Source organism: Thermobia domestica, chromosome 16 (genome assembly GCF_964235325.1).
Source record: "Thermobia domestica chromosome 16, izTheDome1.hap1.1, whole genome shotgun sequence".
NCBI lineage: Eukaryota > Metazoa > Arthropoda > Insecta > Zygentoma > Lepismatidae > Thermobia > Thermobia domestica.
Window position 1 is genome coordinate 173,004,666 of NC_137469.1, and position 13,944 is coordinate 173,018,609.

At 35.6% G+C, this 13,944-nt stretch overlaps 1 protein-coding gene across 1 annotated transcript in view; it reads right to left on the minus strand.

Annotated features, from left to right (window-relative positions):
* The window catches only part of LOC145673504 (HAUS augmin-like complex subunit 3), a 61,109-nt gene that overhangs the window by 23,140 nt on the left and 24,025 nt on the right, over positions 1-13,944 (minus strand). The window contains exons 5-7 of the mRNA XM_081743274.1: positions 13,477-13,584; positions 11,854-11,996; positions 1,716-1,850 (exon numbers count right to left, since the gene is read on the minus strand). Of these exons, the coding sequence (XP_081599400.1) occupies positions 1,716-1,850; positions 11,854-11,996; positions 13,477-13,584 (386 nt within the window). The remainder of the gene's footprint in view (positions 1-1,715; positions 1,851-11,853; positions 11,997-13,476; positions 13,585-13,944) is intronic.

Below are 13,944 nucleotides of genomic sequence, written 5' to 3' on the forward strand. Positions count from 1 at the left end.
GGGCAATTGTTCGTGTGTGTTGTCACAATGGATGGAAAGTTTATTTCGGTCTTCAACTCAGAATTGAAAACACAGTCAAGAAGTTGAAACACCACCAATCAGGGCTCGCCACCTGGTTGCCAGAGAACAAAACCTGGGAACCAGGTGGCGGAGCCTCAGTTCACGAGGTGTAAGGATAGGAAGAGGAGCGAGTTGGCCGCGCGCGTGGGGTCGAACGAGAAATTTCTTTAGGCTATCTCCCAGAAATTCGGAACGGGAATGGGGAATGGAGGAAACTTCATAACGAAGAACTACATAAGTTATATGGTTCACCCAACATTGTTAGGGTCGTCAAGTCTAGGAGGCTTAGGTGGGCGGGTCATGTAGCTAGAATGGAAGAAAGTAGAAACGCTTTCAAAGTCTTGACTGGAAGACCAATCGGAAAACGACCATTAGGAAGACCTAGGCGCAGATGGGAGGACAATATTAAGATGGATCTCGCAGAGATTGGAATACAAAGTAGAAACTGGATGCAGTTAGCTAAGGATAGAAGTCAGTGGAGAGCTTTTGTGAACGCGGCATTGAACCTCCGGGTTCCATAGGCCATAGAGTGAGTGAGTGAGTTAGTTCTTATCTCCCAGAAAAAGGGAATGGATTCTGATTGATCCTGCAGGAAAGAGACAAACGATCAGTGTGCAGACATTGCTGGACTTTGAATAAGAAATTGTTTTCTGCAGTGTAACAACGGGTGGCAAAATTTTTCAGTCAAGCCTTGCTCTCCACTGCAACAACACATAACCACAGTGATCTGGAAATGTGAAGAACTGAAGTTGTTCGTCCCCTATCCTCACTTGATCTTGCCCTCAGTGACATCAGGTCATTTTTAGAACTAAAGGATTCATTGCGAGACAGACAGTTCGCATCCAGAAGTATTCTCGGAAGTATCACAAATTAGTGTATAAAAAGATTTCTTAAGAGCCGCCTTACTAAAAATAAAACAAAATTTACCATTTTTCTTTTAGTTGCTTATTCATAAGTGAAAGGAGATAATGAAACGCAACTTACCGCAATCATAGATAATGCTATTCTACAACAGAGAATATGAACCTAAATGCCTTTGATAATTGAGAAAAATACATACATTGCAACTATGTATAGAAGGATGTTATAAACGACAGACATTCATTACTCTAAAAATGAATACTGGGAGATATGGCAAAATAGAAATGAGTTGAGTTGAGTTGGTTTTGAGTTTAACGTCCCGTTCAGCAGCGAGGCTATATGAGACATGTGCCTACTGAAACGCGGAATCCGAACCAGATGAGCTCCCGCCGGGAATCGAACTCGGGCCTCCTATAAAACAGAAATGAGTTTGGTACGTACTTCGTATTTTCCTTTCAGTCCTGCATTTTGGTTTAAGTAAATAGACATTTGTACCTTATCAAAATTGTGGTTACGTACACATTGATATAGACAGGCTGCGTGCTTCCATAACTTATGTGTCACTTACTTAACCTAGGGTTTTATTCTATACTGCTTGGTTATATCTTGACATAAGCTTCCTCAAAAGGTTGCAGCAATCAGTGATATAAGGTGGTTACCAAAGAAGAGTTGTACAGTTTTCAAAAATTTGTTCCTTCATTAAGCGACAACACTAACAATACTTATGTTTTCTAAGTGTATATTTTATTTAGACTAAACACATTTTAAAGTTTATAATCATCTATGTTTCTTACCTGAGTGCAACAGATGAAACAGGGAAATTGCCACTTTTAATATTCCTTAACAGTTTGTGTCCAGCTTCTATGGCTGCCCTCGTACCTTTCTCTTCAGCTAACCATAATATCCTATCCAATTCGGCCTTGCAATAACTATGAAAGAAATATACAAACATAAACATATTTTCTGGAATACATTATAGGGAATGTGGATAATCAGTTTACCACCGTATTACAATTGAGTAATTTATTGTACTGATATCAATTTATTGAAAATGGATATAAGTGATCCGGGAAATAATTAAAAACAATAATTAAAAAAAAAAAAAAACTCCGCATCTATGAAACGCCTGATAAGCACATGTGCTTTCTTCTGTTTGCAATCTAGAAATGGAAACGTACCACAGTATTTCATTAACCATTTTTTGGATGATCCTTCAGATCATTTTGATCAAAGCAATCGCATTACGCATCTTTATGAATCATTCTGTAGAAAGGAATTCCTCACAATCACTGTGTTTTTCTGGCGGTACGCAATACCTGTACCTTTTTAAAATTCTTTGAAAAGTGCGATTTCTCTAACAAGTAAACCTTACATTTGGGTGAATCGAGTTGCTGACTGAGACACATATGAGAAAGTAGTACTAAATGTGGTCAGTATTTCAGTGAAGTTGTAGGTGCAAAGCTCCAGGGGTATAGGAGATACAGCTACCAGAACATCAGGTGGAAGTACAGAATAGTCTTCATACAGTTGGAGGTAAAAGCCCTGTAAGACCTCTTGTAACGACAAAAGGTGAATAACAAATATATGGGTACATATTAGGACTAGTGGGAAGTCGTATAGTAAGGGTATACCTGACGGTGGCCATCTTGAAATCCGCCATTTTGAATTAAGGTTAAGTTTTTAAATAGAAATAGGGTCATGTGATACATGATTTAAGGCGCAAATTTAATCAGAAGAACAATGGTGACGTTAATTTTGATTTACGCGCAATTGGTAAAAGTTACCGGGAAATTAAATATTGTTGCAGCATATGTAGTCCTTTACCCCTTGTAAATTTTGTGTTAATGATACTAATTAAATAAAAAGCAGGTGGATGAATATTAGGTCTATGGTAAGAGTTTCCTTGATGGCGGCCATGTTCAAATCCGCCATTTTGAATCAGACAAAAGCTTTAAACAAAACGCACAACAGTGACACCTTATTATTAGCAAATTTTATCACAAATCCAACAGTATAACCATTTTTGCTTTATCATTAACCAGCACAAAATTAAATGGGAATAGAGTAATGCAATAGATGACTTCGGGCTAGAAGTTAATCAAAAATACAATGGTGGCGTTACAATGTAAGTTGTTTGATGCTGTACTTGCACGCCATTTCGTTGTTTTTCTTGTATCCTGTTCACATGTATTTCTCGCTCGCTCTTGTCCTCACTGTACTATTGCTCACCTTGTCTGTGTCACGCACACACAACATCATCTCTCTTGTTTGTTGCTATGCTGTTTTTTTTATATATATATATATATATATATATATATAAAGGGTAAGATTAATGGCTGTGTGTGTCAGGGAATGGTTTTATATTAATCTCTTTTGGTTTTGTCTTGTTGTTGATATTCTGCACCTGTTTAACCCGTAAGTGCTCGCGTGGGGGTCTATTTGACCCAAAGGTTTTATGCAGTTAAAATTATAATATTTGTATACGAGTTACAGATCTCTTTCTTTCAGTACCTTCCTGTTAACCTTCCTCCTTGAAACAGACAAAACAAATTCAATATTGCTCGAGAGCGTGAAGTGTGAGGACGGTTTAATTTGACTCTTGGGTCACTTTTACCCCCATGCGACCACTTACGGTACTTTTCGCATTTTCAAAGTGCGACTAGTTAACTACTGATTGTCAACGTTTGGACATTCTTTATGAAGTGCTTCATTAGATTTAAAATTACATATTGACTGTGAATTTTGCACGCGAGTAGTTACGAGTCAAGTGCATTGAAATTAATATTATTTAGTTTCTTCCATTCTCATTTCAGATGGATCCTGTAGTTGTTGTGTCAGCACTGACCGCAAAGTTTGGGACGAATGAAAGAGAACTTACTCGGAGGGAGGATATCATGTTCAGACAAATTGTGGATCTACTGCAATAGGATATGGACGTAATTGAAGAGACCATGACATTAGGATTTGCGTGTGACAAAAACGATCATGATGAAATGGATTTCGGTGACGATGCTGATCAGCAGGAAGACGAGGAAGTCGCTTCATCGTCACAACAGTGCCAATCACCGCATGTATCGAGTTCCAGCATATCGGAATATGTCCCTTCACCCCCAAAGAAGGTAAAGACATTAGATAACGACTATAAGATGAGAGCATACATGTTCTGGACCACTGGTGAAAATGGCGAGTTACTGGTTGAGCGGCGGAAACCATCATGTGTGATGAACAAATTTCGACTGATAAAGAATGTGAAGGTTCTTTATGATTTTGAACGTCGTTTGGCAAAACCGTCGATGCAGAAGATAAATTAACTTGTTCTCGAAAAGTTCCGTGAGATGGTGGAGAAGTGCGCGATTATTCATGACCGGATAATACGACTTTGGGCCATGCAAATTAAACTGGATCCGGGAACACTATTGCATTCAAAGCATCGCCATCGTGGCTGGACAAGTTTAAAAGGCGTAATCACATTGTCAGTCGTGCAATTACTCATCGCGTCACAAAGACGTGGAAGGCAAAAGAGGCGAACTTGATGGCAGAAGCAGACGACTTCGTGGCATCAGTACACGAGCTTGATGATCACTGATGACATTCCAGCTACAAATGTCTTCAATGCTGATCAAAGCCGCTTTGAGAAAGAATTACATTCGTACAGGACGTTGAGAATAAAAGGATCAGTGCAGATCAGAGCAGCAGTTGGATCTGTTAGTGCAATATCTCATTCCTATATGATAATGCCTATTGTGTCAATGGCAGGGGAAATTCTACGTCCCATGTATGTGCTGGTGGTTGAACCAAAAGGCAGTTTCCCTGCATCAAAGCCGGCCGATCCGGCTAATATAATCTCATTTGCTGGTAAAACAGCGAACATGACAAAACAGGATCTTAAGAATTTCTATACGGAAGTCATGTGGAAAAGCATTCCACGTGATAGAAAGACAATCTTGCTATTACTTGATTTGTGGAGTGCAAACAAAGACGACATTCTTTCGTCACAGTGTGTGCCCGAAGGAGTTACACTGATCAAGCGACTGATACCTAGTGGTTGTACTGGCATGATTCAGCCTATAGATGTTCACTTCTTTCGCCCGTACAAAGCATTTGTTCGTTTCATTACTGATACAGCAGTAACAGAAAGTGACGTGAACATATGGCATCGTGATAGGTTAATACAACTTCAGTCGTTTACAATTTACCAGTTCAGTGCTCCTCGTTTTCGCAATATGATTCGATTCGCTTTCAATTAGGTGGATATTTGAATGAAGAACCTGCACGTTGGATCGCTCCTTACGACTACTGCTTTGACGGAATTGTTAACGACAAATGTGTCAAGTGTAACGCGATTGCCTTCGTCAGATGTGCTCACTGTGAGCAGAGCATTTGTGCAAGTCATGCACTCTTTTCTGAACTACATTTTAATTGTACTAATTGAGGACTTTTCTGGAAGAAACACCCAAGTTCAATTATGACTCAATTCCACTTTGGTCAGTTTTCCTTAAATTAGCAACTTGTTTATGCGATAACAAATGCTGGTTAATGATAAAACAAAAATGGTTATATCGTTGGATTTATGATAAAATTTGCTATTAATAAGGTATCAATGTTATGCGTTTTGTTTAAAACTTTTGTCTTATTCAAAATGGCGGATTTGAACATGGCCGCCATCAAGGCAACTCTTACCATAGACCTAATATTTATTCACCTGCTTTTTATTTAATTATTATCATTAACACAAAATTTACAAGGTGGAGTAAAGGACTATAGTACGGCCGCTATCTCTGGCTCTGTCAGCTATGCGAAAAAGAAAGCGAGGGTTGATACTACATTGACACCCCCATAAGGCCCAATGAGTGGCCAAGCTGTCACCGCGCTGGCATGAAAACCAGACGTTGTTGCCGTTTCGTATTCTTCCTTTTGTTTGTGCATAGTTGAGTGAAAACTGCATTGAGATCGTGTTTGGTTATTGCAACTTTTTTCTTTTCTTTTTGTGTGTTTGGGTGTGCTGTTAAGAAGTATTGGCATTAATTGGTGACAATGGCTAGTTCTTCAGAACCGAAGGCAAAGAAAATAATGTATAAAGGGCAAACTGGCAACATTGTTTTGTCCACGTGCAGAACTGTCAGAGCCAGAGATTAGCGGCCGTACTATAATACATATGCTGCAACAATATTTAATTTCCTTGTAACTTTTATCAATTGCGCGTAAATTAAAATTAACGTCACCATTGTTCTTCTGATTAAATTTGCGCCTTAAATCATGTATCACATGACCCTATTCCTATTTAAAAACTCAACCTTAATTCAAAATGGTAGATTTCAAGATGGCCGCCGTCAGGTATACCCTTACTATATGACTTTCCCCTAGTCCTAATAAGTACCCATATATTCGTTATTCACCTTTTGTCGTTACAAGAGGTCTTACAGGGCTTTTACCTCCAACTGTATGAAGACTATTCTGTACTTCCATGTGATGTTCTGGTAGCTGTATCTCCTAAACCCCTGGAGCTTCGCACCTACAACTTCACTGAAATACTGACCACATTAGTACTACTTTCTCATATGTGTCTCAGTCAGCAACTCGATTCACCCAAACGTAAGGTTTACTTGTAAGCAACTTTTGTCTGAACGCTGTTCACGCTAGCTTTGGAATTACGATCAATTAAAATAAAAAAATCTGGCCAAACAAACACTTATAATTACTTATTATGATTTTAAAATTAGCAATTATAAGGGTAGCTCTGGTCAGATTCTATTTTTGTACTTATGATTTTTTTTTTCAATTTAAATAAACGTGAACACTAGAACAAGAGCATATTATATGCAATTATAAGGTAACACCATCAAAAAGGTTAAGAAGTTGTGAATCAACGAAACAAAATTGAGACAAATAAAAGAAGTAAATGAAAATCGATGCATTTTGTCAATGACGAAGTAAAGAAATTTTAATTCACAATTCAGAACAGAGTAACGAACTTCTAGAAGTTAAAAAAATAAACACTGAAAAGGGAAGACTCAAAGCCAAACTATCTGAAAATGTGATATCTTGGAGTTTTGGAAGTGTCAATGTCAATATGTGGAACTGTTAACATAGAACAGACAGAAGATTTAATTCTTTTACATTGCCCATAAACATCTGGTAAAAGGATATCACTCACTGATTCATATACTGGGGTATGTATGTTGAGTGCTAGCTCAAATATAATGTAAAACAATACTATTACGCTCAAGTAACGTTTTCTGGAATTTAAGAACTGTTTCGAGGATTCAAGTCGTTTTTCAAAACACATCTTTCTTGCATTTATTGCATATGTTATTAGTAGACTTCGGATTTTTGCATATTTGCATGTTTTTTTTTCCTGATGTGATATTGATATGCTCTTTAAACAGAAATTCGTTTCAGGTGTTTTGGGGTAAAAGAGCAGACTTTTATAGTGCATATATTTGCATATTTCGGAGGTTAGTGCATATTTATGTCGTTACTGCATATAAATGCATATTTAAAGGAACGACCAAACATAATTTTTAACGTCCAACAACTTTCCTCATAAATGAAATTTCAAGTTTCTAATATAAATAGACTCAAGATCTTTAAATGGTTCGTTGTTGTCGGTTTAGAATATCTTCCAAGGCCATGTGAAAGGAGAATAACAAAAGGGTGAGTGATTCATCCTCTCGGCAATGAGGCAGGACCGTCACCTTTTTGGAGGAAAACATAAATAACGGTGTCAAATCACCTACAACAAAATTTCGACGTCATCCATCTCGGAAGTTAAAGTTGCTACTGTTGTGTGTGTGTGCATTTGAAATTGTGTGGTACTGTGGCAGTATAAGAATAACAAAAGAAAAATCTGGGTCCATTTAGTTGTAGTACGACATCTTCAAATTTGAATTTTAACTAGCTCAGAATTTTGTTCAATTTTTGCCCATTTTTTCCACTCAAGAAAAAATTTGTACCATTCAAACTAACAAAAGAGGGCCACTTCAAAATTTCCTCCATTTCGATCACCTGTAGTGCATCTTCAAACTCGAATTTTAACTTACTCAAAATTTTGTCCATTTTTGCCCACCCAAGTGAAAATTTGTACCATTCAAATAAACGTGGGAAGGACATTTCAAAATTTCAACTACCTGAGAATTTTGTCCATTTTTGTCCACCCAATAAAGATATTTGTATCATTTAAATAAACAAGGGAGAGCCATTTCAAAATTTGTCGACATCGATTAACCGTAGTGTGACATCTTCAAACTTGAATTTTAACTAGCTCAGAATCTTGTCCAATTTTTTGTTCATTTTTGTCCAAGAAAAAAATTTGTACCATTCAAATAAACGAGGGAGGGCCATTTCAAACTTTCGGCCACTTCGATCACCTACAGTGCGACATCTTCAAATTCAAATTTTAATTAGCTCAAAATTGTGTCGAATTTTTAAACATTTTTGTACCACCAAGAATAAATTCTGTACCATTGAAATAAACCAGGGACGGTTATTGATTTATTTCAATGGTACAGAATTTGGCCACTTGGATCGCCTGTAGTGAGACATTTTCAAATTCGAATTTCAACTACCTTGGTGATACAAAGTCTACAAAAAATAGGGAAAGTTCTAAGCTAACTAGAATTCGAATTTAAGGATATCACACTACTGGTGATCGAAGTGGCCAAAATTTTTAACTGACCCTCCTTTGTTAATTTTAATGGTACAAATTTTTTGATGGTATTAACATGAACGGAAATTTTACAAAATTCTGAGCTAATTAAAATTTGAATTTAAAGATGTCGCATTGCAGGTAATCGAAGTGGCTGATTTTTAAATGACCCTCCCTTGTTTATTTTAATGGTACAAAAGACTTTGTTGGTGGTACATGAATACACAAAAATTGAACAAAATTTTAAGCTTGTTAAAATTCGAATTTAAAGATGTTACACTACAGGTGATGGATGTGGCCATACTTTGAAATGGCCCTCTGTGGTTTATTTGAATGACATAAAAGTGTTTCTTATTTAGAGAAAAATGGACAAGAATTGGACAAAATTCTGAGCTAGTTAAAATTCAAATTTTAAGATGTTGAACTACAGGTGATCGAAGTGACCAAATTTTGAAATGGCCCTCTTTTGGTAATTTGAATGGTACAAAATTTCCGGGTGGACAAAAATGGATAAAACTTGGACGGAGATGTCGCACTATAACTAAACGGGCCCGAAAAATCTAGAAGTTATCTTCTGAAACAATGGATTGAAGTTGAGAGACATTATCAATTTAAGAAGAAAATATTTTTTGCAAAGTATATGCTAAACAAGTAATATTTTCAAAGTAAGTAAGCTTGTTTTCAGAAGAAGACATTTCTATTTTGTTCGACAGCAAAAGCTCAATCTTAAGCAGAGCTCAATTTTTGGCCTTCTTATATTTTCATAGCCGTTTCAAGTCTAATTAGGAGTTTATACGACTATGAAACAACCCAGATATTGATGACTTTTTTGTTCTTCTTGCATACTCGACAGAGTTCATTCCAAAGAAACCGTTGAAGAATGAATTTCGGGAAGAAATGAACAATCCTTTTGAAAATGAGCTCTAAATTAATTAAAATATTTGCTTTACAAAATATAAAACTTTGTCACAGCAGTTACTTTCTGAGATCAGGAGATAAGTCCCCAAGTTTTCCTTTAAAGAGTTTATCGGAGTATTTAAATATAAACTTGTGTTGCTTTGATACGCACCTCGGTCTCTCGAAACGTCACTTTCGTACTAAGTCTTCTGTTATGTTTTCGATAACTTTACCTTCTTCCCATTCATGCTCCATGTCTCGCTCAAATCACTTTATTCCACTTAAAGTATCAATATTATACATTGTAAATTATTGCTGTTTTAAACGGACAATGTTACGCTAGAAGAAAATATTCTAAGATTTACACATAATTGGACACAAAAAGTAATTTCAAGTGGATTTATTTTCTTTTAAACAAGAACATAAGGTTTTTGAATACAGGCTTTTAATACAGCAGAAAGTGCCTCCAACCAGCCCTTTAGTAAACAGAAATTTATTTTAAACGGAAATATTTCACTGTCCCATGAATTTAAAGGTAAAAATATTGTTAAATTCTCTTGATTAGGCGGAAACTGTGTTGTGAACAACGAATGTTAAAATATACTCTTAAACGGAAAATTTCAAGTTCCGGAATGCATTGTTTAGAAAAAATTTAGACATTCTGTGAGAGCTTGGTATATGAACTACGTTGTCTGTAAAGGTTTTCGTTTACTTGTTACGCTACATATTTAATCTTTAGTCCACCGCCATATACGACCCTAGATACCGTGCGACTTTTTGAACGAATGTGCAATTTACATAGTAATTTACAAATACCAATAACTCGTTCTCTAGCTGTCTAGAGACATGGAACAAGGACCATAATATACACAATAGATCAAAAGAAAGCCAAAAGTAGAGGGAGGAGCGCTGAAAAGAGTATAGCAACCACTTTTTGTCTTAGCCTTTGAAACCGTATGTAAGCATTTTTTTTCACTGTAAGTTTTATGTGTATTAATTCGTAGCATAAATAAATACTGTAACTGAATACAATAGGCCTATGTACAACATTTTATTTTGTCTCACTATGCCCATTATATGTATGTACATTATTTCTTTTTTCTTTCAAGGATCTATCTTCATTAATTTTAATACATTTAACGGAAATTTTTAATTTCGCTAGGCAGGTTTTACTATATGCTTATGTCAGATATGTTTATTTACTTCTCTGAGTACATTATGCTTTATTGACAGATACTTGGCGCACACACACACACACACACACACACACACACACACACATACACACACACATATATATATATATGAAAGATAATAAAATTCCTCATTTAACTTTACCTCTCGATTGTTGCATATTTACAATTTTTAGTGCATATTTGCATATTTTCAGTGCATATTTTCGTGAATTTTAGCGCATATTTGCATGCATATTTTGCCGTTTTTTAGTGCATATCGATCCGAAGTCTAGTTATGAGTTCACCCACTTACAAAACATATTAAGTTTTCATAAATATTCCAATGAAAGATTATTTTCTAAAAGTATTACTTTGATTTATATTTAGTATATTATGTATATAGATAATATGTGAACAGATAATATCACAAAAAAAAAAAAAAAAAGTATAAGCATGCTTAAGATTTTGCTATTAATTATCTACTTAGCAGTTAAACGATTTTTTAAAAAAATAACATCAAATTCTTAATAATCAAAATCATCTTATACACTTAGGATAAATAAATAAATAGAAATTATGTAGGCGCATGAGAGATGATTTCAAGTAACAAGAAATTGGTTACTTATCAATATATCCTCCCGTGGGAAGACTAAATATTCTCCAAACGTATCGGAACAACAAACTACCTCCATTTTCGTGGTAAGGTAAAAAGCATAAAAATGGATGAGAGAAATATGGTGTGAGAAAAGGAATACATACCACCAAATAAATATAACATAAGAGATGGACTCTAAAAGCAACGAGCAGAACGCAATGGACGAAAGAAAGAAAGAAAGAGCTGAGTTTGGAAGAAGCGCGGTGTCTATGTTACGTCACTGTTACTGAAATGATGTGTATTTAGGATCTGGGAACAGTGACGTAGAATACACACCGCGCTTCTTCCAAATTCAACCCTTTCTTTCTTTCTTTCGTCCATTGCGCTCTGTTCGTTGCTTTTAGAGTCCATCTCTTACGTTATATTTATTTGGTAGTATGTACTCCTTTTCCCATACTATATTTCTGTCATCCATTTTTATGCTTGTTACCTTGTTACTGAAGACGGAGCTAGCTAGTTGTTCCGATACATTTGGGGGATATTTAGTCTTCCCATGGGAGGATATATTGATAAGTAATCAATTTCTTCTTAAATAAATAAATAATCTAAAATGTTCTTACCAATATTTCAATCTTTCTAATTCTCTGCAGTGTTTATCGTATGTTTCCTTTTCAGGTCCCTTCACGAGAGAAATGCTAGGATTCCTTAGATCCAACAAATGATAATTTCTTCCGTCATTTTTACCAGCTAAAATGGCGGCTCTCTGCAAATAATAAGCATATAAATAACCAAATAATTTTATGTGCAATATCAGCAACATAATTAACATAATCATTCTGACTGACTCTATGTTTCTAAAAATTTGGAACCGAAGCACAACGTGAATACAAAATGCATTATCCTTGTACGAAATACAGTTAATAAAGCTATCTGCTCAAATATCAACAATGAAACGCGGAAAGAAATTGGGAGTCAGCCAGAGCCTGTATATTGAAGTTACTATTCCAGCATTAACTTCATGGGACTGAGGAAACACTTGAGTCACAACAGTAATTGTTGATTCGAACCTGGAATATCCCGTTTACGAAGCAAAAAGTTAACATTACATTTGTCCGTTCGGCAAATTTTGTGACAACTTTAACCCTCGAACCGTACACCTCAATTTCTGTTACGTTAACTGTACACTGGGGTATTGGGTACCCCAAAAATAAAAACTTAATGTTTGATGGAAAAAATGTTAATTTATATTGAAAAACTACTTTAACGTATTCTTTAGATCTCCAACTTCTGCAAAAGCATACTTTTACACGCTACTTTAGGATTTACAAGTGTGTGATCTGTCAAAATAATATATATATATATATATATATATATATATAGTACAAGATTTTGGAGTCTCATAGTTTTTAGGTCTTTTTCTATTTTTCTTCATTGCAATTGGCACAAACACTTATGAAGTGTGTTTTGCAAGTAAACTGCCTACACTCAGCACATCGGATGGTGGTTTCCGTATCCTTGTTTCGTGGACAGACACTGCATCTTCCATCTTTCTGGTTGACGGCTTCGCCTAATCCTTTTACTCAGATGCAATGTTTGTACATTTTCATCATCCCCCTCTGGATCATATGAACTAGGTCTTAGCCGGCTAGGACTAGGTAAATAAATATTCATCTTCTGAAGCATCAGGTGAAAACACGTCTTGCATAATGTAACATCATCTTTCAAAAAGTCTCGTCATTTTCACTTTCAGATTTATTCTTAAATGTGTAGGTCTATCAGGCTCAGAAGAACGTAGTAACTCATTTAAAATGTTTTACTCAGTTTCTAGTTTATCTATTACAACTAAAAATCTGCAAACAATACACAAAGGCACTGTGGAAATTAAATATGTGTACGTAAAGAAAAACTTACACTAACCGTACACTGGGGCACTGAGTGCGCCAACAACGTTCTAGAGACAAAACGGAATGTGTCACGACCACAGTAAACAAAGCAACTGATGGCCCGCCAAGGACGAGTAAAAGTCACGGGAGATGTCAGTGTTGAGTGTTGCCAACTGAAATCTACAGTACAACGAAAATTCTCTGGGGCACTGAGTGCCCCGGTGTACGGTTCCAGGATTAAGTGTACTGGTAATTAAAAATACATTGTACGTTTCCTTATACCTCTGCTTAAGAAATTATTACCTAATATGATCAGCGAAAAGGAATTCGTGAACATTTTTTTTTAATAAAAAGGCTTACCTCCTCAAATTGTTTTGATATATACATATTCAAATGATTATCATATACAGTTGATAAATTCTTGAACACAGAAATATCTTCTTCAGCCAAGAAAACAGGTGGTCTGTTCTGCAAGAAAGAAGATATTCACAACATGAAATATAATATTACATTGGTCCAAATTTTTATTATACAGACTCTTATTGATTCAAACTATCACTAGCCAACTACCTTCACACTAAATAAATACAAAAGTGATTAAAAGTATTGTATAACTGAAAATTATATAAGTTTTGATTGCGAATCACATAGTAAAATTGTCATTAAATACTGTTGAAAGAATTACTGTTGATACTATACATCTAGCTAAGATAATGAAATTAATTACTAATACAAAAATAGCATTTACATTAGCAGAAGTCATACATAAAACCATAATTCTTCAGTTGCGGTTTTCAAATAGTCTATACTTGCTGCTTTCTACTATTA